The sequence below is a fragment of the Sus scrofa genome, chromosome 14 (assembly GCF_054392235.1).
Source record: "Sus scrofa isolate SSC_HxYL_T2T_F1_AM1 chromosome 14, Sscrofa_HxYL_maternal_Yorkshire_Landrace_v2.0, whole genome shotgun sequence".
Lineage (NCBI taxonomy): Eukaryota > Metazoa > Chordata > Mammalia > Artiodactyla > Suidae > Sus > Sus scrofa.
In genome coordinates, this window is record NC_139396.1 from 137,722,981 (window position 1) to 137,750,706 (window position 27,726).

General features: G+C 38.4%; 2 protein-coding genes and 1 pseudogene across 11 annotated transcripts in view; 1 reads left to right on the forward strand and 2 right to left on the reverse strand.

The window, feature by feature from the left end:
- LOC146397038 (uncharacterized) overlaps window positions 1-23,482 on the reverse strand; it is a 56,869-nt gene extending 33,387 nt beyond the window's left edge. Inside the window, exons 1-6 of one of the 10 annotated variants that reach the window (XR_014826861.1) lie at window positions 23,168-23,482; window positions 7,843-7,923; window positions 6,189-6,324; window positions 3,866-4,034; window positions 2,701-2,800; window positions 823-885 (exon numbers count right to left, since the gene is read on the reverse strand). Coding sequence is in view for 1 of the 10 variants with exons in the window: in XM_084995349.1 (XP_084851475.1) it covers window positions 257-331; window positions 823-885; window positions 2,701-2,800; window positions 3,866-3,999 (372 nt within the window). In the remaining 9 variants the exon portion in view is untranslated. Of the gene's footprint in view, window positions 1-256; window positions 332-714; window positions 886-2,700; window positions 2,801-3,865; window positions 4,035-6,188; window positions 6,325-7,842; window positions 7,924-23,167 lie in introns of those variants that run through there. The other 9 variants (XM_084995349.1, XR_014826868.1, XR_014826866.1 and 6 more) reach the window with 9 other exon arrangements.
- On the reverse strand, window positions 2,865-2,991 carry LOC146397039 (U2 spliceosomal RNA; annotated as a pseudogene).
- A 265-nt stretch (window positions 23,483-23,747) lies between the features above and the next one.
- Window positions 23,748-27,460, forward strand: SFR1 (SWI5 dependent homologous recombination repair protein 1). The gene is made up of 4 exons (XM_001927227.6): window positions 23,748-23,842; window positions 24,635-24,747; window positions 25,509-25,922; window positions 26,925-27,460. The coding sequence occupies exons 1-4, from the start codon at window positions 23,830-23,832 to the stop codon at window positions 27,114-27,116; spliced, it is 732 nt and encodes a 243-aa protein (XP_001927262.2). The 5' UTR covers window positions 23,748-23,829; the 3' UTR covers window positions 27,117-27,460.
- The last annotated feature ends 266 nt before the right edge of the window (window positions 27,461-27,726 follow it).

Consider the following 27,726-nt stretch of genomic DNA (forward strand, 5'->3'; position numbering starts at 1 on the left):
CTTATTTAATCACCTATGAGGATTTTTTAGGTGAGGAGAGAGACACACAAATGGGAAGGTGATGAAAGACTGGAGAATTGTCTCTGATGCTCAGACAAACGGGGCTGGAGGTGGGGTAGAGTGTAGGGTAGTTCCAAGACCTGATAAGCTGATAGTCAAAGGGGATTTCATCACAAAAGCTGGACAAGGTTTCTGAAATGGAAAGTTAATTTCATGTGATCTCACATGACAGAAAATCTCCATAGTAATGACCTACTTGTGTTCCCAGGAAGTTCTTGCAGCTCATCAGACTTCCAGCTTTATCATCCCAGAACATACCCTCAGGCTTGTTCTAGGGCCCAGGAAATCCATGGGAAGAAATGCAAGAGAGCTTTAGCTATTTTGCAAAATCAGTAGAGTGTTAAGCCTGACAATAAAGCTAAAAAAATTCTGGCTTCTTTTAACTTGGGAAGGAGGCTTTGCAGGTAGCCATGGATTTCCCCTCCCCATATAAAGGTGGAGACTGTTCTGCTACTCAGAGATTAGTACCCAGTTAGAGAAAGAAGGACACAAATCAGAATAGCTAACACTCCATGGGCAAGACTGGCTGGAACAATTTGATATCAACAGAGCTTCAAGGGCCAACCCCAAATTTAACGCCGTGGACACCATCCTGGCTCACTGGCTTAACAAAACTGAGGGTGTGACTTGACTCCCTTCCCCCATCTGTGGTACCTCTGACCGCTTGTCCTCTGTACTTCCTCAGCACCTGCCCATACTTTTCTTTCTGCACCTCTAACACTTGAATTTTCTTGAAACACATCCAACACTTTGTTTCCTTACAGGTTTCGGAGGAATGGGCTGGGTTTGACCTTTTCTCTGTATTCCCAACAGCAAACATAGCACCTAGAGTATAAAAGACATTCAATAAAATCTCTCTCCAGCTCCTGGTTAGTATTCTTCTCATTTACTACTGTTTACCTTCATGGATGTCCTGCTGGCACTTCAAACTCAACATATTGAAAACCAGACCTGTTACCTCCCCCTCTCTCCCCTCAGTCACACCCCAGTGCATTTATCTCTGCATCTGCAGGATGAGGTCTAGGATGCAGCCCCCTGTAAGGGTTCAGAGAATATTCAAAGTGGAATGAGGAGAGAAATGAGGAAAAAGAGAACTGACGAGAAGTATGAGGAAAAAAATAGTTTAAAAAAAAGGGGGGGAAATCATGAAAGTAACAAAGAGGGAAGAGAAGAGGAGGATGGTGAGAAGGGTATTTTAGACTGGTTTTCCCTAAATCACAAGGTATAGATGATATCTAGAGCCCTCCACAGAAGAGCTAGAACACTTCCCTTCTAGTGTTGTATTAACTGCTTCCAGTTTGGGTTAGACTCTCAATGTTTTGTGAGTGTGAAAAGAGAGTGAATTAATGAGCATGTTTCAGACATTCCCGCACATGCAGATGATGGGAGTAGCTGGGCTGTTTTCCACTATGGAGCATGATTCTGCAGACCAGTTGGCAAAAATAAGAAGTGTGATTAGATACTTGTTTTTAACTTTAGAGCTCTCAAAATGAGGCTCTGAAATGAAGATCTGGGGTTGAGGTTCATTTCTTTTTCCATTGGGAATGATTCTCTTTTGCCTTAGGTAGGCAAAGGGACAAGATCTTGCTTGTTCTTCTGGTCCTGGGGTTTTTACAGTCTTACAACTTTTTGCATGTGTTCTTTTTGGGTTCTGTTGCCAGCTTATTTTAAGTCTGATGCTCTAATCTCTTTGAGTGAGGACATGTCATAACTGTAACCCCAAGACATTTTCAGGTTAAGGCAATATGCAGGCACTCCTTGATTTTATTTGTGGGAGGTACAGTCTAGCCTACAGGGAAATGTGTAAAAAATATTCCGTCATTGTAAAGGGCTTGGTAAAAATCATGCTGACGTCTGGTAATTTTGAAGGGTGTTTAGATATATGAAAAGAGCATTTTCCAGAAAAACTTTTTTCAAAACTTGTTCCAAAAAGAGGCTTAAAGGACTCCTGTTTTTTTTTTTTTTTTTTTTTTTTTTTTTAACCAGTGAAAGTACCTGCTATTCTTAAGGTGGTTGCCCTCACATGCTGAGTATCAATCTATACACCCCAGATTCCTGGCATCCTTGGCAGAAGTTTTTCTATTGGACTTGAGAGTTTTACTGAAATATAACTAACTCCCTCAGTCATCACAGGAGGCAGGACATGAAAACCAACAACACTTCCAGCTGAAAACCCTGCTCCAGAACCTTGAAGCATATTCTTTTTTGCAATCTTTTAAACAGAACAGTGCAAGCACTCGTAGATGCTTATTCACATGGTACAAACTATATTGAGAGTTTTCTGTAGGTTTCTATTATCAATGAATAGTGAAAACAATTCAGCTGTTGCTTAGGCATGGGGCTCACAGGGCAATTAGGCCACAGTATAGACTAGGGTTCAGTACATCCCCACACGATTCAAAAGATTATCCTAAAATTTTGGAGTTCAGAAGCAAGAATCATTTTCAAGTGATAAGAACAACACATTCATTCTTAATAAAGCAAATGATATCAACCGCACAGCAAATGAAAGGAGCACACAGCTTATTTTTAAATGAATCTGATATTCCACAAATCACTAACTCCATGGATGAACCCTACATTCCATTACCAGTGTTTATTTTTGTGCAGCTCTATTTACCTAAACATATCTCTATTTACCTTGCACTTCAGACAGCAGCCAACAGCATTCACAGAGGACAGATTTGGTGCCGGAATGGGGAAGCCTATGTGTATCTCAGGGACTTTCTCTCTGTCACTCCTGAACCAACAGATCATGATGTATTATTAGGTAAGTATGTATTCAGAAAAGATGATGTCCTTATATTTGCTGTTTCTAAACAATATTTATGATCTAGTGGATAGAAACAACAAAGATTGGTGATGGGGGAAAACATAAGTCAGGATATTTTGATACTACACTTGATCTTAGCCAAAAGGCCGAGAAGCGATAAGTCAGGATATTTTGAGAACTCCCATGAGCTTCATGCAAAGTAGTATAAAATAGGAGACCTGAATTAATGAATGTAAAAATTCATTCTTGCTTTGCAGTACCTCAAACTCAGGCACACACTGCTTCATTGTGGTGGCTGAAGATACTCTTTTATTGAATAGGTAATTATCATCATACTTATAGATATGCAGGTAGATATTAAAGTGTTTAACAATGGTTTTGTTTTCCTAAATAAATCCCCATTATTTATCATCTTAATATTTTGTATTCAGAAAAGGCCTTGGGTTATGACATGTCAATCCAATCCTTCATGAAGTTCTGATTTAGCAAAATTAGTATTTATAATGAGACTATATCATTGGTACTTTTGATATTATCTTATCTTGATTTAAATGTTGGTAAACCCATCCTGTCTCATGACAAGCTTTGAACTGTCTTTGAAATTATCCTTGACTTTATCAGTTCCATTTGTGAACTGTGTTGATGTGACAAGTTTGTTGTTGTTTCTAAACACCTTTGAGTGAATCTGCTTTCTCTTTTTCCTATATATAATTGACACTCCCAGTATGTTGTTCTTTTCACTGAGTAGAAAGTGGATTTTTCTCTAATCCAGTGCTCATAATTACACATCCAATGAATTTCACTCTAAAGACCAAAATCCAGTTATTCGATTTCCCCCCTTAGCCTTGCATACTTACTAGAGGCCACCACTACCTCCTTCTTTATAAACTAAGGCAGGTGAGGACAGTTATCTTCCCTTCCTGTCATAATGTTAGTCATCTCTGAGGTGCTGCTTTGGGAAATGTAGGGGGAGGAGTGGAGAAGAAGTCTGCTTTCCAGACCCTCTCCAGACTGAGTATGACTGGTACTCACATGATAACGTGTACTAAGCCTCTTGAGGTGACTGTGCCAGGAGTAAGAACTTGCACATCCTGTCCTGAGTCTTGGGTTGATTCAGAGTGTGACTCATCGATCCTCATTGTGGGGGCTGGGGTACAACGGTCCATAGCAAGTCTTCCCTGAATGTTGATGCATCTCCTAACTGCCAAAGACAAGTGGAAGGTAGGCTATCCCTAAAGTTTTAGGCCTGGGAAGCAACTTCTTTTGCCCAAGTACTTGACCCTAAAACCTTAACTCGATGTTATTTAATTCAAACTACTGGTTAATGGCATAAAAAGAAATTTACATCCTATCTTGGAATTATAAAGACAAAATCAATCAGCAATTATTGTAATTATAAAGACAAACTCAATCAGCAATGACAAAGAATAATCATTATGGAAACTGTATGAAGCTAAGAAACCAAATACTAACTTAAACTAAAAATAAATTTTTTAAGTACCCATTCAACTGAATATGTCATTATACATTTGTTAAAACCAACAGAATGTACATCCCAAAGAGTGAATCCTAATGCAAACTTTGGACTTTAGTTAATAGTAATGTATCAATACTGCCTCACCGATTATAACAAATGTACCACACTAATGATGCTAGATGCTAATGGTAGAGGAAATGGTGTGGTGGGTGGGAGGAGGAAGTTAGGAGGTATATGAGAACTCTGTACTTTTTGCTAAATATTTCTGTAAACATAAAAGTGCTCCAGGAGTTCCCGTCGTGGCGCAGTGGTTAACGAATCCGACTAGGAACCATGAGGTTGCGGGTTCGGTCCCTGCCCTTGCTCAGTGGGTTAACGATCCAGCGTTGCCGTGAGCTGTGGTGTAGGTTGCAGACGCGGCTCGGATCCCGTGTTGCTGTGGCTCTGGCATAGGCTGGCAGCTACAGCTCCGATTCAACCCCTGGCCTGGGAACCTCCATATGCCACAGGAACAGCCCAAGAAATAGCAAAAAGACAAAAAAAAAAAAAAAAAAAAAAAAAAAAAAAAAAAAAAAGTGCTCCAAAATCTACTCACAAAAGGATTAAAAAAAATAAAAATATGGAGCCAATACACAGAAATGCTTATTGTTACCTTAAAAGTAAAGGTAACCATCAAGCTCTATTTATAAATCCAACTGTGGTCTGCATTACAGAAGCCTTAGGAAGAGAGATTTATATTCCTAAATTTTTTTTTAGCATTTCAGATTCTGCTTCATATCAATGAAGCCTGAACTTGAGAAAAGAAATTAGTAAAAATACAAATAATTAAGATTATAATTATGACAGGTCCTGGACGGTGAAGCATTATTTGCAAAAATGAAACTTGTCCCAAACTGAAATATTCATCCAGGCCTTCAGCAATATGATACTACCTGGGAAAACTGGACTTGGGTCCCAAATTTCACACCATGTTCTTTGAGGCATTTTACTTGTGTCTGGATAAAGAGATTTCCAAATCCAATCTTTTCTTCCATGCCTCTGAATAAACATGGAAGACTTCGTAGTATAAACATAGAAGTAACATTGTAGCCACAGCATGAGGTGAGGGCTGCCCAAGTCTACTCAGCAGTTGGCTTTCTGTAGACCTCAGAAATCAGTCATGCCAGTCAATACCTAGAAATGTGCTAGACTCACCTACTTGTCAAGAACAAGTAATAGACAAGATATTCTGAGCCTCAGAGGAGTTCTGAGAGGAAGATGAGTCAAGATTTAATCATTTGTGTTTTCCAATATTTGAGCAGTTACCTTTTCAACATTAGCTGTGAGTTTCACGGTTTTCTCTTCTTGAGGATGACTGGTGAAGAATACAGGCTAAGACAGGACATGCTTCTCCTACATTTCCCATTTCTTACCCAAACTCGCTGGGATATCCTCATATACAGTACCTCCAGGAATTACAGATGTACTTACTCATTTGTAGTATTTACCATAAATAACAGAAATGTGTAACATAAAATTTTTTCCTTATTCATTACATATTTGTTAAGGCAGTGCTCTTCTAATATAAGAGGAAATTAGGAGATGAATGGTTGGACTCACCATGGATACTTTGGTAAAGTCTTAAGGGTGCCCTAAAAACCAGGACTTAAAGGTTCAGACAGTGGGATGCTAACAATAATAGACCATGTACTTCTGCAAGTGGTGGAACATGAAGATGACATGGTGATTTGGGGATGTTATGCTCTTTGCAGAATAGCATGAAATAAAGCCACATTAAATTTTGTCACTAGGAGCAATAATAGCAAGAAAGTGATCAAGCTACATGTTTATGAATCTTAAAAAAAAAAGCAAGCAAACATTTGTTAAGTATTTACTAACCATTTAAAATAAATCAATTTTGGAGTTCTTTTGTGGTGCAGCAGGTTTAAGATCTGGTGTTGTCACTGCAGGAGCTCAGGTTGCTGCTGTGGTACAGGTTCAATCCCTGGCCCAGGAACTTTCATATGCTGTGGGCCTAGCCAAAAAAAAATCAGTTTACTGATGTTTCCTTTTAATATTTATTTTCTACCTATTCATTCTGTTATCTGTCATCCATTAGCAGTGTGAGGAAGAGTATATAGAAAAAAACATAATCAGAAGCATTCTACTTCTCATTTTAATTTTCCCTACACATTTAGAAAATATCTCCCTAATTTTGATTTTACCTGTGAGATACCCCAGAACAGCTTATAGAACATCATTGTTCTACTGAAGCACAATTTGAGGAATTTTGACTAATTTAAAGCTATTTCTCTCATCAAGCAGCTTTCTTGCACTGCTCCTGCCACAAACCTCCATCCTCAGCTATAAGGTAATCCTCACCTTCACCATCAGAACCACCACCTTCACTACAATTATGTGCAGTGTTACTATCTGCTATGTGCCGTATCAAGCACTTTATCTGCTTTATTAGATCTAATGAAGTAAAGATTATTACTCTATTTTACATAGTATGAGGAAATACTTTTAATGAGAAAATACTTTTAATACTTTATTAGATTTAATATCATTACTCTCTTTTACATAGTATGAGGAAATACTTTTATGGTTTATAAAGGAAGAGTTCAGATTTAAACCCAGATACCTCTCATTCTGCTATCCATTCTCTTAACTGCTACCTATATTTCTTTTTTTTTTTGTCTTTTCTAGGGCTGCACCTGCAGCATATGGAGGTTCCCAGGCTAGGGGTCTAATCGGAGCTGTAGCTGCTGGCCTACACCAGAGCCACAGCAACATGGGATCCGAGCTGTGTCTGGGACCCACACCACAGCTCATGGCAACACCGGATCCTTAAGCCACTGAGCCAGGCCAGGGATCGAACCCACAACCACCTGGTTCCTAGTCAGATTCGTTGACCACTGAGCCACGACAGGAACTCCTACCTATACTTCTTTATGATCCAATCTACAGCAAAAAAAAAAAAAAAAAAAAAAAAGTGGAAAATAACAATACATTGTATTTTGTGAGCCTGTCAATAAGCCCTTTAAAGAGTCAGGTGTTCAAAAACCTCTCAATCATAATCCTATCACTTATATTACCCAAGGAGTATCTATGCCCTACAATCAAGTTTATATACTTGCAGAATATATTTTACAGAATTAGTTGTTTAAAAAATGTTGATTGAAAAGTAAGAAGGAAAATGCTATCAGTATTGTTGTGAAGAAAACAAAATACAGCTCAAGAAGGAACTCAGAAAAAATACAAAATCAAATGGAAAACAAAGTTTAACATGGCAATAAATAAATACTTATCAATAATTATCTTAAAGTCAATGTAGTATATGCTCCAGTCAAAAGACAAAGAGTGGCAGATTGGATAATAAAACAAGAGTCTACAATATGCTGCCTACAAGAGACCCACTCTAGGAGGAAGGACATACATAGGTTGAAAGTGAGGGGATGGGAAAAGATTCTTCATGTAAGTGGAAATGACAAGAAAGTGGAGGTAGCAATACTTGTATCAGACAAAATTGACTTTAAAACAAAGGCCATACCAAATGGGCTATGGTTCTGGTGTCACTGCTGTGGCTTGTGTCACTGCTGTGGTGTGGGTTCAATCCTTGATCCAAGAACTTCTGCATGCCACATGTGAAGCAAAAATATATATATATATATATCAATATGAGAAGGGAATATTACACTAATTAACATAAATGCACCAATATAGGAGCACCTAATACATAAAACAAATACTAACAGACTCAAAGAGAGAAACTGACAGGAATACAATAATAATAGGAGACTTTAACAGCTCATTCATATAAACAGACAGATCTTCCAGATATAAAATCAATAAGGCAACAGAGATCCAAACAACACAATAGAATAACTAGACTCAATTGATATTTTTAGGATTTTACATTTAAAAAAACCCCCAGAATATACATTCTTTTCAAGTGCACATGGAACATTCTCTAGGATGGAGCACATATCAGGGCACAAAACAAGACTCAACAAATTTAAAGGGATAGGAATTGTTTCAAGCATCTTCTCTGACCACAATGGCATGAAACTAGAATCAACCACAGAGAGAGAAACAAGAAAAAATGATTACATGGAGACTAAACAGCATGCTAATAAAAAGCCAATGGGTCAATGGTGAAGTCAAAGGGGAAATTTAAGAAATACCTTGAGACAATGACAATGAAAAACACAACCATACAAAATCTATGGGATGCAGCAAAAGGAGTCCTAAGAGGAAGATGATAGCAGTATAGGCCTTCCTCAAAAAACAAGAAAAATATCATATAAAGAACCTAACCTACCACCTAGAAGAATTAGAAAAAGAAGAATGAACAAAACCTAAAATAAGCATAAGGAAAGAAATAATAAAGACCAGAGAGGGTATAAATAAAATAGAGATAAAAATAGAAAAAAAATCAATAAAAATAAAGGCTGGTTTTTTGAAAGGGTAAACAAAATGAACAAACATCTGGCCAGGCTCGCCAAGAAGAGAGAACTCAAATAAACAAAATTAGAGATGAAAGAAGAGAAATAACAATTAATATCACAAAAATACAAAAAAAACATAAGCAAACACTATGAATAATCATATGCCAACAAATTCCACAACCTAAAAGAAATGAACAAGTTTCTAAAAACATGCAGCCTACCAAAACTGAATCAAGAAGAAATAGATAATTTGAATAGTCCAATCACTAGAAGTGAAATAGAATCATTAATTAAAAAACAAAAACAAACTGGAGTTCCTGTCGTGGCGCAGGGGTTAATGAATCCGACTAGGAACCATGAGGTTGCGGGTTCAATCCCTGGCCTCACTCAGTGGGTTAAGGATCTGGCGTTGCTGTGAGCTGTGGTGTAGGGTCACAGACATGGCTCAGATCCCACGTTGCTGTGGCTCTGGTGTAGGCCAGTGGCTACAGCTCCGATTGGACCCCTAGCCTGGGAACCTCCATATGCCGTGAGAGTGGCCCAAGAAATGGCAAAAAAAAGAAAGAGACCAAAAACAAACAAACAAACAAAAAACCAAACCAAACAAAAAAAACTTCCTGCAAACAAAAGTCTAGGACTGGATGGCTTCACTGGGGAATTCTACCAAACATCTAAAGAAAAACATATACTGACTCTTCTCAATCTCTCAAAAGATTGAAGAGGAGGGGATACTCCCAAAGTCATTCGGTGAAGTCACAATCACCCTGATATCAAAACCAGACAAAGACAATACCAAAAAGAAAATTGCTGGCCAATATCTTTGGTGAAAATAGATATAAAAATCCTCAACAGAACATTAGAAAACTGAATCCAACAACATATTGATAAAGATCATACACCATGATCAAGTTGGATTCATCCCAGCATCACAAGGATGGGTCAACATATGCAAAGTAATCGATGTGATACACTACATCTACAAAAGAAATGACAAAAACCGCATGACCATCTCAATAGATGGAGTAAAAGCATTTGATAAAATTCAACATCCATTCATGATAAAAACTCTTACCAAAGTAGGCAAAGAGGGAACATATCTCAATATAATAAAATCTATTTACAACAAACCCACAGCCAACGTAATACTCAACAGTTAAAAGTTGAAAGCCTTAAAAAAAGAAAGAACGAAAGAAAGCCTTTCCACTAAAATCTGGAACAAGACAAGGATGCCCACTCTCATTACTTCTATTCAACAGGTATTGGAAGGTTTAGCTGCAGGAATCACAAGAAAAAGAAATAAAAGATATCCAAATTGGAAGGGAAGAGGTACAATTGTCATTATGTGCAGATGACAATACTATGTATGGAAAACCCTAATGATTTCACAAAAAATAAAAACGACTACTAGAACTGATGAATAAATTCAGCAAGGTAGCAAGATAAAAGATTAACATAAAGATATTTTTGCATTTCTTTACACTAACAATGAAAGGGAAAATAAAAATATCCATTTTAAAATCATATCAAAAAGAATAAAATACTTAGGAGGTTAAAGACATATGCTGAGAACGATAAAACATTGATAAAGGAAACTGCAGATAACTTAAAGAAATGGAAAGCTATACCATGCTCTTGGATTGGAAGAATTAATATTTTAAAATGGCCGTACTACCCAAAGCAATCTACAGATTTAATGCAATCCCTGTTAAATTATCTATGACAATTTTCACAGAACTAAAACAAATGATCCTAAAATTTATATGGAACCATAAAAACCCCAGAATTGTTAAAGCAATCCTGAGGAAAAAGGACAAAGCTGAAGGCATAACCCTACCAGACTTTAAACAATACTACAAAGTCACAGTAAACAAAACAATGAGGTGTTGGTACAAAAACAGACAAATGGAGCAGAAGAGAGAGCTCAGGAATAAATCAACACACCTACAGTCAATTAATCTTTAGCAAAGGAGGTAAGAATACACAACAGATAAAAGAGTCTCTTTATCAAGTAGTGTTGGGAAAGCTGGACAGCTACATGTAAATAAGTGAAGTTAGAATTCACCCTCACATCATTCACAAAAATAAATTCAAAATGGCTTAAAGACTTAAATATAAACCATGACACCATGAAATTCGTAGAAGGTAACATAGGCAAAACATTCAACAGTACCAATGTTTTCTTATGTCAGTCTCCCAAGGCAATAGATATATAAGCAAAAATTAACAAATGAAACCTAATCAAACTTTTAAATTTTACAGAGCAAAAGTCAATATATGGAGTGGGAGAAAATATTTCTAAATGATGCAACTGACAAGGGCTTAATTTCCAAAATATATAAACAGCTTACACAACTTAATATCAAAAAACAAACAATCCAATAAGGAAAAGATGGGCAGAATACCTAAACAGATGTTTCTCTGAAGAATACATATAGATGGCCAACAGTCTAACACTACTAACTGTCAGAGAAATGCAAATCAAAACTACAATGAAGTACCACTTCACACTGGGCAGAATGGCCATCATAAAAAAGTCTACAATTAACAAATGATGGAGAAGGTGTGGAGAAAACGGTACCCTCCCTATGCTGTTGGTAGAAAGGTAAATTGGTGCAGCCACTTTGAAAAACAGTATGGAGGTTCCCCCAAAAACTGAAAGTAGAGCTGCCCTATGATCTAGCAATTCCACTCCTGGACATATATCCAGAGAAAGCCATAATTCAAAAAAATTACATGCTCCTCAATGTTCATAGCAGCACTATTCACAATAGCCAAGACATGGAAGCAATCTAAATGTCTATTGACAGAGGAATGGATAAAGAAGATGTGGCACATATATTCAATTGAAAACTACTTAGCCACAAAAAATAATAAAATAACACCATTTTCAGTAACAAGGATAAACCTAGAGATGATAAGGCTAAATGAAGAAAATCAGAGAGACAAATATCAAATGATAGTACCTTTGTGTGGAATCTAAAATATGATGCAAATGAACTTTTATAAGACAGAAACAGACTCAGACTTCAAAAACTTATGGTTACCAAAGGGTAAACACATGGAGAGGGATAAATTAGGAGTTTGGGTTTGGCAGATACAAACTACTATATATGAAAGAAACAAGACCTTATTGTATAGCATGGGGAACTATATTCAATATGTTGTAATAACCTATAATTGGAAAGAATATAAAAAAGAATATGTGTAACTGAATCACTTTGCTGTAACCAGAAGCTAACTCAACATTGTAAATCAACTATACTTCAATTAAAAAAAATACGCCTCAAATACCTTTCTTTTCCTTCATGAAGTCTTCCTTGACCTAACCTTTTGGGGACTCCCTAAGCATTTTTCCTGTACTCTTAGTACTTTATCTCCCAAATGACACCCCCAAATCTGCTAAGCCTTTTGTGCAGGTGCTGGGGATACAGATTAAAGACATGTCCATGCTCTCAAATTGCTCATGGTGAAATATGTATTATAATGCCTATAGGGTGCTATAAAAGAGGAAAAGCATTTAACTCTAGCTGGAAGACCTGAAGGGGTGGGGGAAAAGAACGCGGCCCACTGGAAAGAAAAGGAGTAGTGATTTTGACCCTTGATTCTAGGTAGGAGTAGAAATTAGGCAGATGGTGGTGTGTATGTGTTGGTAGGTGTGTGTGCATTCACTGGCGCCTGTATTTTCTAGGTAGAACCACCGAGTAAGATGATAAGAAGTCTTGCCTGTTGTGGGAATTTTGCAAGTACTTGATTTGAGAAGGCTTATGTACAGGGTACGTGCTGGGATGTTTGGAACAATTGTCCTGACAGGATTTATAGAACAGATGGGCATGGGAGATGAGATGCGCAGGGAAAGTGGGGTGGGCACAAGTCTAGGAGTCAGGAGGCTCTTGCTGGCATCCAGGTCAGACACATTGGGCAGTAGCAGTGATGTTGAAGAGGAGAGGGGAGAGACAAGACATATTTAGGTAAGTAAAATGAATAATTGGAACAAAATAAGAGTAATCTCAGCTTTTTTTTTTTCCAGAGTTTGTACTGGTATACAGCACAATTAACAGAATTGAAGCAGCAGAACATATATTCATTTCTTGTTGCATCACCTGGCTTATTTCCCTGAAGCTGAAGTTCTCTGAGATTTCCATGGACCTGACTTTAACCAGACTGAAAATTATGCTGTCTTACAAGAGGTCTGGGTAAGGGGAAGAAAAAACAAAAACCCATCCCATCTCAACTCAAAGGCAGGTGTCCAAAGAAGGCTGGTGTCTTCACCCATAAAGGGAGCATGGTGTTTGTTTCCACTGTGGTGGAAGTAGCCTTTCTTGATCCAATGGCAGAAGCAACAATAAGAAATAATAAGACATACCCTGAAAGGTTTAGATTAGATTTGAGGAACCATTTTCTCGTCAGAGAAGCTTTTCAATATTAAGATCAGTTATGCCAGAGAATATTCTTCCCTAGGATTTTTTTTGGGGGGGGGATTATATATAAAACAAAACTTACCCCATCAACCATTTTTAAGTGTATAGTTCTGTAACATTAAGTACATTCACCTTGTTGTGCAGATATCACCATATCACCATCAATCTCCAGAACTTTGACCATCCCAAACTGAAACTTTGTACCCATTAAACAAAAATTCTCTATTCCCTTCCCTGCCCCCAGCACCTGGTAACCATTATTCGCCTCTGTCTCTATGAATTTGACTGTCCTGGGTATCTTATATAAGTGGATTTATACATTTATCCTTTTGTGTCTGCATTATTTCAGTTAGCATAATGTTTTCAAGGTTCATCCATGTTGTGGAAGATATTGTAATTTCTTTCCTTTGTAAGGTTAAGTAACATCCCATTGTACTTGTATGGAATACCACACCATGTGTATACCACATTTTGTTTACCTATTCATCTGCTGATGGGCATTTGGGTTGTTTCCACTTTTTGGTTATTTGTGGATAACGTTCCTATGAACGTTGGTGTACAAATATGTTCAAGTCCCTCTTTCATTTCTTTTGGGTTTATACCAAGAAGTGGAATTGTTGCATCCTATGTGTTTGGAAAAAAAAAAAATCCCATCTTTCCTCCTGTGTCTCTCCTTTACTCTCATACCACTACCATACTCTCTACCTGGAGAGAGCATCAGATCCCACAGATTAAGGGCTCAGTTCCACAAGATTGTTCCCCCACTTCAGATGCCAAAGGCTATGAGGAGGTTCCTAGGTTACCCACAACTTCTGTCCCACTTGGCTACACTTTGGAGTTTCCCATGACCTCTTCCCCCATGTATTTGATTATTTGCTAGAGTGGCTCACAGAACTCAGGGAATCAAGTTTACTAGCTTATTAAAGGATATGATAAACCATATGGATGGATAGCCAGATGAAGAGACAGATACGTAGGGCAAGGTCTGCGAGGGTCCTTAGCACAGAAGCTTCTGTCCCTGTCAAGTCAAGGTGTGTCACCTTCCTGGTGTGTGGCTATGTTCATAAAACTAGAAGCTCTCTGATCCCCCTACTAACTGGGATTTTAATGGCAGCTTCCTCATGGAGGCATGATCGATTATTAACTCCATTTCCAGCTCCTCTCCTGTCTCTAGAGGAGTGGAGATAGGTGGAGGAGACTAATATACTTTTTTTCTAATAGCTCAAAATATGGTAATTCTGTACTTAATATTTTGAAGAACTACCATGCTGTCTCCCACAGAGGCTGTACGATTTTGCATTCATATGCAACACATTTGTTAAGCACCTATGGTGAGCATCAAATGTTAATGAAGGCAAGGGTGTGAATTCCAGAAAAATGACAGTAGAAGTAAGCAGAGTACCTAGGATGTGTCCTGCAATGGCAAGTGGTGGGTCATGGGAGTTAGCCTGAAGGCCTGGCCTTGGGAGAGTGAGATCAGATGATGTGGAAGGACTGCTAAGAGGAAGGAAATGTCACTGAAGAAAAAGTCTTCTGTATAGTAACCATTTTCCCCAGGGTTTGTGCTGATTGACTCTATGTGGTAAATATCAATGTGTCCAATTTGTTTTTGTAAACTCAGAAAAATGTATTTACTTTTCCATCTTCAGCACCTAGCACATCTTCCATAGTATCATCATAATAGTTGTTTCTATGGGGAATTTTATCTGCAATTCTAACTCTCTATGAACTAAGTAAATGGTGGGGACTGATAATTTCAGCTATACCGAAATGTACCAAAACTGGAATTAGAGAAACTCAGAGCTGGAAAAGATCTTTCTCTCTACACTTTATAGATGAGGAAAGCTGAGACCACAGAAGTTAACTGAACCTGCCACTCATATAGCTCATTAGTTGTCGGTAGCAGGGTTAGGAAAAATTTAGCTTCTCTGATTCAGTCCTAATCCCTGCTGGAGCCATAATTTCCACTGGAATGGGTGAATCTAAGAAAAAGAGTTGTAAACATTAATGTGTCATTTGTATTCACCAAAACTTGCATTCAAACACAAACCCCAAGTGGCTTCCCCATTTTCCCCAATTTAAACTGACAACCCGTTATTATGTCATGTTTAGTACAGATTTAAGTAACCTCGCCTTCAGTTTGTGACCACAGCCCACTTCATTCCCAATTCACTGCATATAGCAACAAAAATCAGCAAAGAAAAGATTTAGCAGGCCAAAGAAAAGTCAGGTAAGTGAGGTCTGTGGCTTTATAGCCTTACTCATTTAAAACTTCACCTACTGTAAAATGTGGCTTATCTTACAAGGTATAATCAAGTTTAACCTGATTATTACAGTACTCTATCAGTCCTAAGAAAGTACATGTATGTCTACTAAAACGCATGTTTATATTAATCATAAAATCTTGAACTTCCATAATACTTTTTAGTCAATTATATCAAGAGAACTTTAGAACATGAAGCATGCCTTTCTTGTTAAGAAATGATTTTCTCAGAATTTAACCTCTATTAAATAAGCCCAGGTTTCACGGTGTTTAATCTGCTGTTTGGACCTCAAAATCTAGCTTAAATTTGCAGAATAATTTGTAGTACTGGCGTAATCAGTAATCAGTTATTTTTTTTAAATGTGTTTTAAAATAGGAGTTTTGTTCTACCTTTTTTTTTAAGGGTAAGAAACACATAGCAAAGATGTCTGTCTCCTGTCCCTTTCCCTCTCCTTCTCTTCTCCTCTTGCCTAATTCTTGGTAGTGAATTTTGAGCTCTTGAGGACAGCTTCAGGCTAAGAATGCAGTGGTCCGGGAAAGCTTCCTGTAATCTTGGCCTGAGCAGTTGATTGATTGAAAGGTGATGGGTGTGTAAGACTTGCCTTGAGAGCTGCTAATTAGTATGTAAATGTCCAATTTCAGCCTCGGTAAGTATTCTCAATAGTCCACATAATTCTTACCTACTGTAGTCTTTCAAACCTGTGATAACATGTTATTTTCACTCCTTAAAATGAAGTCACTTCAGGTACTGGCTCACTGCATCTTTGATATCCATGAATTTCTTTTTCTGAAATGAATTCCCTTCCTAGAGTTTATTTTGGGGCCGTCATCCCATTCTAAGCATGTAAGTATTCTCTCTAGATTGAGGGGAGCAGTAAGCCTGATTTTTTTTCAAACTATAAAATAGAAAGCATCCATAACAGATACGATTGTACTGGTGGGTAAAAATGGTTGGTTGATTCATCCTAAAAACTAGTGAAACCATGTACCAGACCCTAAATCTTTGTGTTTTAAAGTAAAAGTCTTTTCCTTTAGCCTCCCAAACCTCCCCTCAGTCTCAAAAGGCTGACTCAAGGATTAATGATCAGGAAATATTGTTGCAGCTAAAAACTAGTTAAAACAGTCTCCATTTTGTTGTGCCCTGCCTTGGCCCACTAACTTACTACTAACGTTTACTTTCCAGTTAGATTTATATTGCACCTAGTGTTTTCTTTTGTAACTGAAACACTCCCTAACACTCCTTCCCTGTAAGCAATCTTCTTTCCAGAGAAAAGGTCAAAGAAAAATAACACCAAGGACAACCAGAAACCATCACTGGAGTGACTGACAGACACCAGATTTGATGACTTCGACATGATCTATGAATGAAGAATAATATAAACACCTTAATCAATAACTCTGCCTTCTGAGCTAAACCTATAAAACCCCTTACTATCCCCTCTCAAGACAGGACACAAGTTTTAGGCGTTAGCCTGCTGTGTTCTCCTTTAGCCGGCAAAACAACAAAGCTGTTCTTTCTGCTCCACCACCCAAAACTCTGTCTCTGAGACTTAGTTGGTGCCAGTGTACAAAGGCCACTTTTCAGCTACATTAGTGGCTGAAAATAAATGGTTCTCCCTGTAGATTATTATTGGAATAAAAGAAAGTCAGCTTTACATACCTTCAAAACCCTGAGGAAAACAGCTTTGAGTGGAAGCAATATGTACTGGGAAACTGATTTTTTTTTTTTTTTTTTTTTTTTTTTGTGTCTTTTTGCTATTTCTTGGGCCGCTCCCACAGCATATGGAGGTTCCCATGCAGCCACTGGCCTATGCCAGAGCCACAGCAACGCGGGATCTGAGCCGCGTTTGCAACCCACACCACAGCTCCGGCAATGCCGGATCATCAACCCACTGAGCAAGGGCAGGGACCGAACCCGCAACCTCATGGTTCCTAGTCGGATTTGTTAACCACTGCACCACGACGGGAACTCCTGATTTTTAAAAAAGAGAAACATTTTGCCGAAGATTCAAACTCACTCCTTTAGGGACAACTTAATTGCACAAGTTTTATGCTAATTATTGTTATATTAAAGATTTGGCAGCTTTACAAAAATCTTAAACTTGTACATGCAAGTTCAAAATACCCTATTTCAGTGGCCCAAAGTTTGGCTAGGAAAGCATTTCAGATAATGCCAATCTGTAGTAATGCTTTTTTTTTTAAAAAAAAAAAACCTATGGGTGGTTTATAATTTATAGTTTCTTAGGAATTTGCTTAACAAATGTGGACGTGATTAGGTGCCTGTCCAAAACTGAAACCTGTGTTCTTTGATACCAAGGAATGGTATATGCAAAATGAAAGGCTTTCAAAAGTTGAAAGGACCATCTTTGTTGGTGAGTGTTATTCTTGCACTTGATGTGAATTTCACTCCCAGCAGATCTTCCACAGATGATGTTGTGTTTTCAATATCCAGAATTCATTAAAGGGCATACATAGATCCATGAGTTATTAAAAAGTGTGAGGCAGGAGTTCCCGTCGTGGCGCAGTGGTTAACGAATCCGACTAGGAACCATGGGGTTGCGGGTTTGGTCCCTGCCCTTGCTCAGTGGGTTAAGGATTCAGCGTTGCCGTGAGCTGTGGTGTAGGTTGCAGCCACTGCTCGGATCCCGCGTTGCTGTGGCTCTGGCGTAGGCCGGTGGCTACAGCTCCAATTTGACCCCTAGCCTGGGAACCTCCATATGCCGTGGGAGCGGCCCAAGAAATAACAAAAAGACAAAAAAAAAAAAAAAAAAAGTGTGAGGCAGATCATAAACAGTACAATGTAGGAGATACAGTAAGCCATCATTCCCATATACTATGGAGTACTGGCAAAAAATTAAGTGAACGTCCCTTGATTAAAAAAAAAAAAAGTGGCTGTAAGAAAAGGATACTTTGATCCAGAGCTAGTCACTTATATCAAGTGAAAAATAACTGAGAATAACTGAGATGATATAGGTACTTGAGAGCTGCTACAATTATAAGCAGAGTAGCACATAAGGGTGAATTTGGGGAAGGGTTGGGAAGAGTTTGAGCTAAAGATGTACATTGTTAAAGGAAAAATATTATCTGTCTTAATCTTGAGTTAACAAATTCTAAATAGTTGGGTGAAGCCTTGAAGAATCATATCACGGTGAATGTAGGTTGTATTCTATGCTTCTTTTCCAAGATGGATAATTTTGCTATTTTAGGGCCGCACGCACAGCATATGGAGGTTCCCAGGCTAGGGATCAAATTGGAGCTGTAGCTGCTAGCCTACACCACAGCCAAAGAAACACACAACAACACTGGATCTGAGCCACGTCTGGGACCTACACCACAGCTCATGGCAAAGCTGGATCCTTAACCACTGAGTGGAAGCAATATCTACAAGGCCAAGGATTGAACCCACATTGCATGGATCCTAGTTGGGTTCATTAACTGCTGAGCCACAAAGGGAAACTCCCAGGGTAATGTTGATATCATTGACAAGTGATGTAATTTAGACATGGTGTGGAGGTAGTGGGCAGTAGGCATGACCTTGGAGGTAGAAGGGAGAGGATCAAGAGCTGGCTTTGCTCAAGCTGCCACCAACACATGCCTCTCCAAGAGATTCTCCCTGGGGATCAAACCTCTAGGTCAGGGGCTCTGCATTCAGTGGTTTTGGTGCTGCTCGTAAAGGTCCATGATGAAAATCCCCAAGATGTTTTATGTTGCCTTAGGGAGTGGTGGGAAAGGGACTAAGTTTCATTCTAGCTCTTAGATCCTGAACTGGGCCAGAAAATTCCTAATTCACAAATTTACATTACTACTATGCTTATCGTCAAAGTTTGCCAAGGAATGGAAAAGCAGAGGCCAAAAGACCAAGTGTCCTAGGACAGGATAGAAGGGTCTCTTAACTTCTTATTTTCCTGGTACTAATTAGACACAATCCCCCATTTAAAAAGCATCACCTAAAAGAAACCTTTTATAATTCTCAAGACTAAAACAGTAATGAGAGGCAAGGGTAGAAAACTGAGTTGACTTCTTTGCCAGCACTTCAAACAGATTTCAATACTGTGGAATTATCTTGGGAGTTATTATCTCTCAAACTTCAGGTGGTTAAAGATGATTATAAGACATATTCTGTTGCTTAAGGATTTGCTGACATCTATTGACTTTTTTCTTCCAAATGAATGCAGAGGTGACATTTCTGAGTTAGTGAAATGTGACCTTGAGCAATACTTTTATTCATTACTTTTCCACAATCTAACTCCTCTGCCACAACCCTCCCATTCACCCACACCTACCCTCTTCCTCACTGTTATTAATCTAACCTGAATCACTCTACTCTTCTTTAAGAGAACACACCCCACTTAATAGCAGTGAGTCATAGACACTCTTGCTTCTCTAGTCTCTAATGGACTTGACAAAGTGCTGGCATCTAACATAATAAAACAACAGGAATTTTGACTGAAAGGAACTCTTTAGGTTCTTGTTCAGTATATTGCCCCCAGTATTAGTTACCAGATACATTCTCCGGTTTCCTGGTGGTGAATGGGTTTTTATCATACAAATAATATTGATCCTCCCCATATCTGCAGGCTTGAAGTAGCCATCCTACTCAGTGAGGCCATCACTCAGGCATGCCTAAGAACTAAGTCAAGGGCTCTTTCATTTTGAAGTTGAAAATAAAATCCTTTCTTGTATAACTTGGCTAAAAGATACTAAACAGTTTACCCTCAAAGGTGGCCCTATGATAACAAAGTCTTCAAATGTTTCTACAAGTAAATCAATTACACATTATAGAATTCCATATGAGATATTTTGGTAATAGAAAAAAGAAATAGAATTTGACAATTACTCAAAAGGAAATTTATGAGATGACAGCACTAAGATACCTCTTCACCATGGATAGTCTATGAGACTTAATTCATGGCAAGAGAAACCTAAAGGAGAGTTTTTGAAGGTGATTTTCAACTTATATCCCAAGGTCATAAGAAATATAGAAAGCCAGTTGAGAGAATTTAGTAGATTTTGTGAGTTTTATAAATTTAGTTGAACTTGTCCCGATGGACTTTATAAATCAACTTAAATCATGTGGATTTTACACAATTCTCCACCCAAGTGGATTTTAATTCTGGTTTTAAAAGTGCGTATTTGGAGTTTCCTTGTGGCACAGCCAGTTAGGGATTGGGTGTTGTCACTGCTGTACCTTGGGCTGCTGCTGTGGTATGGGTTCGATCTCTGGTCCAAGAACCTCCACATGCTGTGGGTTCAGCCAAAAAGAAAAAAAAAGGGTGTGTACTTACAGTTTAATTGTTTTAAAAAATACCTATGAAGGAAGTTCCCTGGTGGTCTAGTGGTTAGGACTCAGCACTTTCACCGTTATGCCCTGGGTTCAATCCCTGGTCTGGCAACCAAAATCCCACATCAAGCTGCTGCATACTGCAGCCCAAAAATAAATTAATAAATAAATAAAAGACAAATAAAAAAATACCTGTGGATACCAGCTATGTCTACACGATATTAACATTTTTGTCAATACAGAAAAGTCAAAGGAATGGAATTTAGGACATCCAGAGATTATTGTTAAGATTTTTAAAGTAATGTTAAAGCCAAAAATTAAAAAAAAAAAATCCACTGCAATAGAATTTAAATTGTGGCTTTTGTGTGTGTGCACGTGTGTGTATGTGTTTGTATGGAGAAAGAGAGCTAGAAAAAGAAGTAGAGGGAGAGAGACAGAGTCAGAGACAGAGACTATTCACTATTCTCTTCTTGCTATTAAAAAAGGAAAAAACCCTCATAAAGGCTTTTAGGTTTATGTCATCATTCCACCAACAATAATCACAGACAAGAATGAATGGAAGAAGTGTTTTACCACTCCCCAATGAACAACAATGTGGCGAACAGTAGCCTTGGGTACTGAGGAAATTTAAAAACAGAGAAAAAGCCTGCCTTAGGTTAATATTAATTACTATTATCATTGAATTCTCTTTTCTAAATTGTTCTCTAAGGTGGAATTAAGAGTCCTTGCCTTCAAGCTCTCTGGGGCAGCATTCTTCCCTGCCTGAAGAGTTCCATTTGAAATATACAATGTCCTAGTTCAGAAACAACAAACTCCAGCAGATTTCAAGCTCTTAAAGACAAGGAAATGGTTGCGAGGCTCTGTCTACACAAACAATGAAAACTATAAGGGCTATACTCTAGATCCCTTACTAAATTGAGAGTATTTCGGTATGTGAAGGTGTTAAGTAAATGCAAACTTAAACACGGGAAGATCATTCGATTCTAACAACACATGGAAGTCAGAAATGTAGGTCAACAAATGCACAATTGTGAAATACAGATTGTTCTGAGTACTTGGTCTGAAGTTCTTTGAAAATCTGGCCAAAACAATTCCATTTAATATACCAGTTCACATAATAAGCAAGTCAGAAATTTGCCAGGCAAGATGTTGTTTTCGTTTTTGGAGCCAGCAAAAACACAGCTCTAAGCTTAGGTTGTAATGATAAAAGGTTTCTGGAGCAGCTGATTTTAGGGAATTAAAAAAACAACCCAACCTTATGCCCTAAGGTGTAAAGAATATGCAGAGTGTGCACTGGGCTTCTACTGTCAGGGCAAATCTGCCTTTTTCAGTGTAACTGATGCCAATGGATGAGTTAAAGGGAGAAATAAATGTACAGACTGAGACCTGTGGCTTGCTGAGGTGAATAACACCTATGTCACAAAATCATGAGTTCTCTCATTTTGTAAATTCCTTGAGATTAATTTATGTAATTTTGATACTATTAGAAGGATTGGAATGCATTATTAATTATACATGGAAGCTTCAAGTTTTCTATTTGTGGCTTCAACTGTGAGAGATCCTATAGACCAGAGCATCTTTTAAATAATACGTGGCCCTTTTTGGGTAAATAAGTGAATGTGAAAGAATTTTATGATGCATTCCTTTAACTCAATTAGGGAATGGTGAACGTAGTCACATATGTAGCATAACAACTAATGAGTGTTTCCTACTGCTGTTCACCCTGTCATGAGTTCTCACTTAATTCTCCAGTATCTAGGTTGATACTATTATCCCCACTTTATGGATGAAAAAACTGAGGCACAGAGACACTACATTACAAAGAACACAAAATAATGGTGTTGAGATTTGAACCTAGGCAACTGGACTCCAACATTTACATCCCTAACACTGCATTATATCGTCTTCAGGATCTGTATTTATATTCCACTGTTCAGGACACCTTAAATTCCTACCGGGTACTGGCTACTTCTAAACCATTATTATTTTAGTGAAACACAGTATCAACGTTTAAATTGGCCATTCGCTAGGATTCAAAACATTGGATCCTTAAAATTTCCAACTTCCACGTGACTCAGAAATTACTCAACTGTCTTCTCCTAAACCTAGTGCTCCACCCAATTTAATTAACTTTGTTGTTGCGCAGCATCAGAACGGCAGCACACAGGAAAGGATTATTTTAGATTAAGGATACTGCTGCCCAGCATTCAGCGAGGGCAAACTTCTGGACCAATACAATCTTATTCAGCGATTGCTGGGCTTCCTGTGTTGCACCACGACAAATTTTCCTTGGACTACATTTTTTTTTTTTTCCTCTCTCTCAGATTTGACTTAACAATTTGAAGCCAAGCTAAAGAATCTAAATGTTGTGGTAGATTCAGCAGAGAACTCATGGACGTGCCGCCGAGTTTGCGGCAGCAAAGGCTAAAAATTAGCTCAACTGCATCCGCTCTCAGATTTCTAACCTGTTTGACTCTCAAAAGGCCATTTAAGCCAGCGCTGCTCTTTTGTGGTCTCGCCTTCGGAGTTTACAAGCTGTAAATTTAACACAGCCGGCCCCACGTCTCTGGGTCCCGTGCAGCGTGAAGAAAGGCCTTTGCTGTGGAGAGCGCGGAGACGAGACAGACGCCGGCCAGATGAGGGCAAGCATTCTTAGGCGTCCTTCTCAAACACACAAAACCCAGGAAGCAGGAAAGGAAGGCAGTGCAAGGAAACAGTAGGGAGGAGAAGCCGCGCAGAGAAACCGCCCCCTTCTCGAGAACAGTCTGCCATTTAAAAGCTCAGCCCAGCGCGCGCCTGACGCCCGCGGAGGCTCACGGCCGCGCGCGCGCACAGTCCCGAGCCTCCCGGGCGCTGGGCGGAGCAGAGCCGCGCGCGTCGGTCAACTCAGCCAATCATGTATCTCTGCCCCCCCCCCGCCCCCGCTTGGCCCCGCCTCGCCCCGCCACCAAGCGAGGCTCGGGGCCGCGCGCGCGCAGTCGCGACACTCCGGAACGCGAGGCAAAGCCAAATTGCGCGCGTCGGTCGGCCTGGCCAATCGCGCGTCTCTTTGGCCTCCCGCGTGGTCCCGCCTCCGAGACGCTTTGGCCAGGGCTGCGGCCGCGCCCGCTTGCCTCGCAGCGTGGGGATGGCGGCGGGAGGTAGGGTCCAGGGCGCCGAGTGGGTCTCTGTTTAGGAGTTGACTGGGGAATGGAGCTGCGCTCCCTCTGCGCGGCGTGGGAACCTCTCAGCTCCACCTCAGGCCTGGGGGCTCGAGGCTCGAGTTGGTTTTCTGCATTGGCGGGCGGGGAGGGAGTTCGCCTCCCTCTGGTAGTTTGCTTGGTGAAGTTGATGGCGTTTGTTTAAGAAACAAACTTCTGTAGACTCTCCCTTTCAGTATCTCTTCGCCATTAATGGAAAACAATGCAGACAGGAGTGAATTAGTCTGTGCTTATGCTCCTTGTTCCTCAGGCCTGGAGCGTCGGTCATTGGTTCTAGTCACACAACTTTGATGATTAGGGTAGTGTGACTGGTCTGATTATGTGTTTTTGAGTCAAGACTTAATTTATGCTCCCTTTCATTGTGAAGCTGGCGTAATGAAATTGGCGAAATTAAAGAATTCCTGACTGTACAAAGTTGTTATTCTCCCTACCCTCCACGTGGCAGATTTTGAGGACTTCATCAATAAGAACAAGTGGAGAGTTGTTTCTATAAGAAGCTAGCGGGTTAACTTGTCTGAAAAAACTAGTAGTCACCATATGGACCAACACTATCTGGTTTAGGAAGGTAAATGGAAAACTGCAGAAGGATCAAGAATGAATCACAACTAAATGAAAAGGGAAGTTGTGGGCTTACTTGTGGATGTTACACACAACAGTAAAAAAAAATTACTTGATAAAAATTGAGGAATGTAGAGGTATGGGTTCATTTGATTTCCATTATTGCTTTTTTAGAAGTAAACCAAGATTTCAAGATGGGAAGTCCAGACTCAGCTGTGATTTTACCTAGCACTCCACAAGCCGGTGCCAATCCACCATCTCCCCCTACAAGTAGTACAAGAAAACAAGTATGAAAATCTAATATTTTCTAATTTTATATTTCTAAGTATTGTGTCACGGGTGGTTTTAAGTCTATTGAAGATTGTTAACAATGTGTAGACTAATAAGTAAAAATTTTCTTAGCAAAAATTTTTAAGTCATTCCCCTAAGGTAATGTATTGGACACCCTCCTCCCTGCTCCCGCCCAAGTTTTCATCATGAATCAATAATTTTCATTTAGTTTCAGTTCAGGTTATTACAATATTCTAAACAGGAAGTTTGAATCTGTGAGGTCATAAAGGTCTTTGGTAGAAAAATCTAGGTCTTTTCCTTAATTTGTAAGTCTGAAGCACCTAGAATAGTGTCATGCGTGGGCTAGTTACTGAATAAATGTTTGTGATTACTGGGATAAGTGTCTCCACACTGTTTTAGAAGGGGGCTGACTTTGCTAAAATAAAAAAATAAAATTTAGTCGAGCTTCCAGAAATTGGACATTGCGTGATGGTTACTTTAGATATATGGAGACAGAAAGCCATCTAGTGGTTCTGCTATAGAAATGTAAAGTCTTGATTTTTAGTGGATTTATTTATGTCAAGAATTTTTTCTTGGAGTTCCCTTCTGGCACAGCAGGTTAAAGATCCAGTGTTGTCACTACAGCAGCTCAGGTTGCTGCTGTGGCACAGGCTCGATCCCTGGCATGGGAACTTATACAGGTGGTGGGTGCAGCCTTTAAAAAAAAAAACGGAGGTTTTTCTTGATTAATAGTATCAATGTTTGATGTCTTTTTCAGCCTATGAGTGCAACCCTTAGAGAAAGGTTAAGGAAAACTAGATCTTCATTTAATTCCTGTTATAGTGTGGTAAAACGACTTAAAGTTGAGAGTGAAGAAAATGATCAGACTTTTTCAGAGAAACCAGCATCTTCAGCAGAAGAAAAAAACTGTTTGGAATTTCAAGAAAATTTTAAACACATAGACAGTGAATTTGAAGAAAGTCCATATTCGAAAAATACCTTCAAGAATATCAGTGCATGTGAATCTAATTCATTTGATACTGAATCATGCAGAGATCTCCAAGATGATTTTATGAACGAGAATCTTCCTAAACAAGGATTAAACAAAGAAAAAGCAAAATTGGTGAAGCAGATTCAGGAGAAAGAAGACCTTCTTCGAAGGCTAAAACTAGTCAAAATGTATAGATCAAAGGTGAGAATTTCAGAACCATTGCCTAATTATTTTTTGATTTTTTGATAAATGGTAGGAAAGCACTTCATAAAGTTTATTTTAGCGTAATAAGCTAAGAAACCTGGCTTCCAACAACTTTAACTCAAATATAAGTCATAGATTTAGAGTAGAAGAGGCCTCTAAACAGCAGGTACAACTTTTGGAAAGTTCCAGCCCTCATTTAGTATGCAGTGGAAGCTTTTCTCTCTAGTTTCCAGCTCACAACAGTATTAGAGGTTTCAGATGTTAGCTGCAGGTTGCAATGAGAACAGAAGTGACAGCTGACAGGGAATGAGTTAAAAATCTAAAAATGGGCCACAGAGTATAATAAAAAGTATTCTTAGTAGTGATCTTGCATTATTCCAAATTATTAAAATGTTCCAAGTATTCAAGAAAATAACAAATATATATTAGATTTTAGATTTCAACTCAGATAGCTGAAGTAAACAGAACTTGAGCACTTGGAAGAAGATGACCCTTATTTACCTGGATCATTCATGTATATTGAAATTGTTCCTTCTTCCTCAACAATGTAGAATAGGTGATGGAATACTATATCTTATATGCTGTCTTGAATTTTGAGGATTTTTAAAAAATATATAACTGCTTGAATTTTATGAGGTAGTGATGTTGAAAAATTAATTTGAGTATTATTTTTAAAAGTGCAGCTGTAATAGAAAACGTAGGTTTTTTTAAACCCATATTTCTACATAATTTTGCCCTACTTAATGATTTCATTTTTCTCGAGGGTGAGGACGGCCCAGAGCTTAAACCCAACAAAAAAGCCATAGAACTCAACTTGAGTGACAGTGTAACCATTTTACTTAAAATCATATTATTTTCCTGGGTAGAAGTCCCATTCATATCCAAGTGTGTTACCCTTTAAACCTATTACTCATTGACTGATTTAACAATTTCCATTAAGTAAGTTAAAATAGGATGGCTTTCAAGTTATTGACATACATTTTTTTTTTCCTGTTTCAGAATGACCTGTCTCAGTTACAGTTGTTAATAAAGAAGTGGAGAAGCTGTAGCCAGCTGTTGCTTTATGAGTTGCAGTCAGCTATGTCAGAAGAGAACAAGAAACTAAGCCTTACTCAGCTGATAGACCACTATGGGTTAGATGATAAACTGCTACACTATAGCAGAAATGAAGAAGAATTTATAGATGTTTAATTCATAATTTTTTCTCCAGAATATCTTTGTGAACCTAACTAAAAAATACTTATACATTTTAAAGGGAAGATATAAACCATTAGGGCCTAGAGAAAGGTATCCTGTGAGCCTGGATCAATTTAGGGCCTCTGTTATATAAATATAAACTAGGTTCTAAAATGAAAATTTAGTATTTTGAATAAATTTGCCAAAGAAAACTTGACAGTTAAGGAAATGTGAAAAAAAATTAAATCATAAAATTTGGAGAATTGTGGAAGTGAGTTTTAATACATTGTTTTATTTATTGTGATAAAAAGTTTTATTTTTAATGTTAAAATAACATCTTGCAAATGTCTAAACCTAAACTTGTCTAAAAATGCCTGCTTCTTCTTAGTTTATGATCTTGTTTCCATTTATTTACCACATATTTCCATCTGGACGGCCTAGCAGATAAATTCATATGTTCAAAATTATATTAGTTTCTATCTCTTCAAATTTGTTACTTGTATCCCTCATCTCATTTAGTGAAACGATCATCTATTTCTTATAAAACCTCATATCTTCATCTCCCACTTTGAGGCATCTTGGTATACAAGGCCTTTTACATTTATCTACCTTTCTAGGTTTTTTT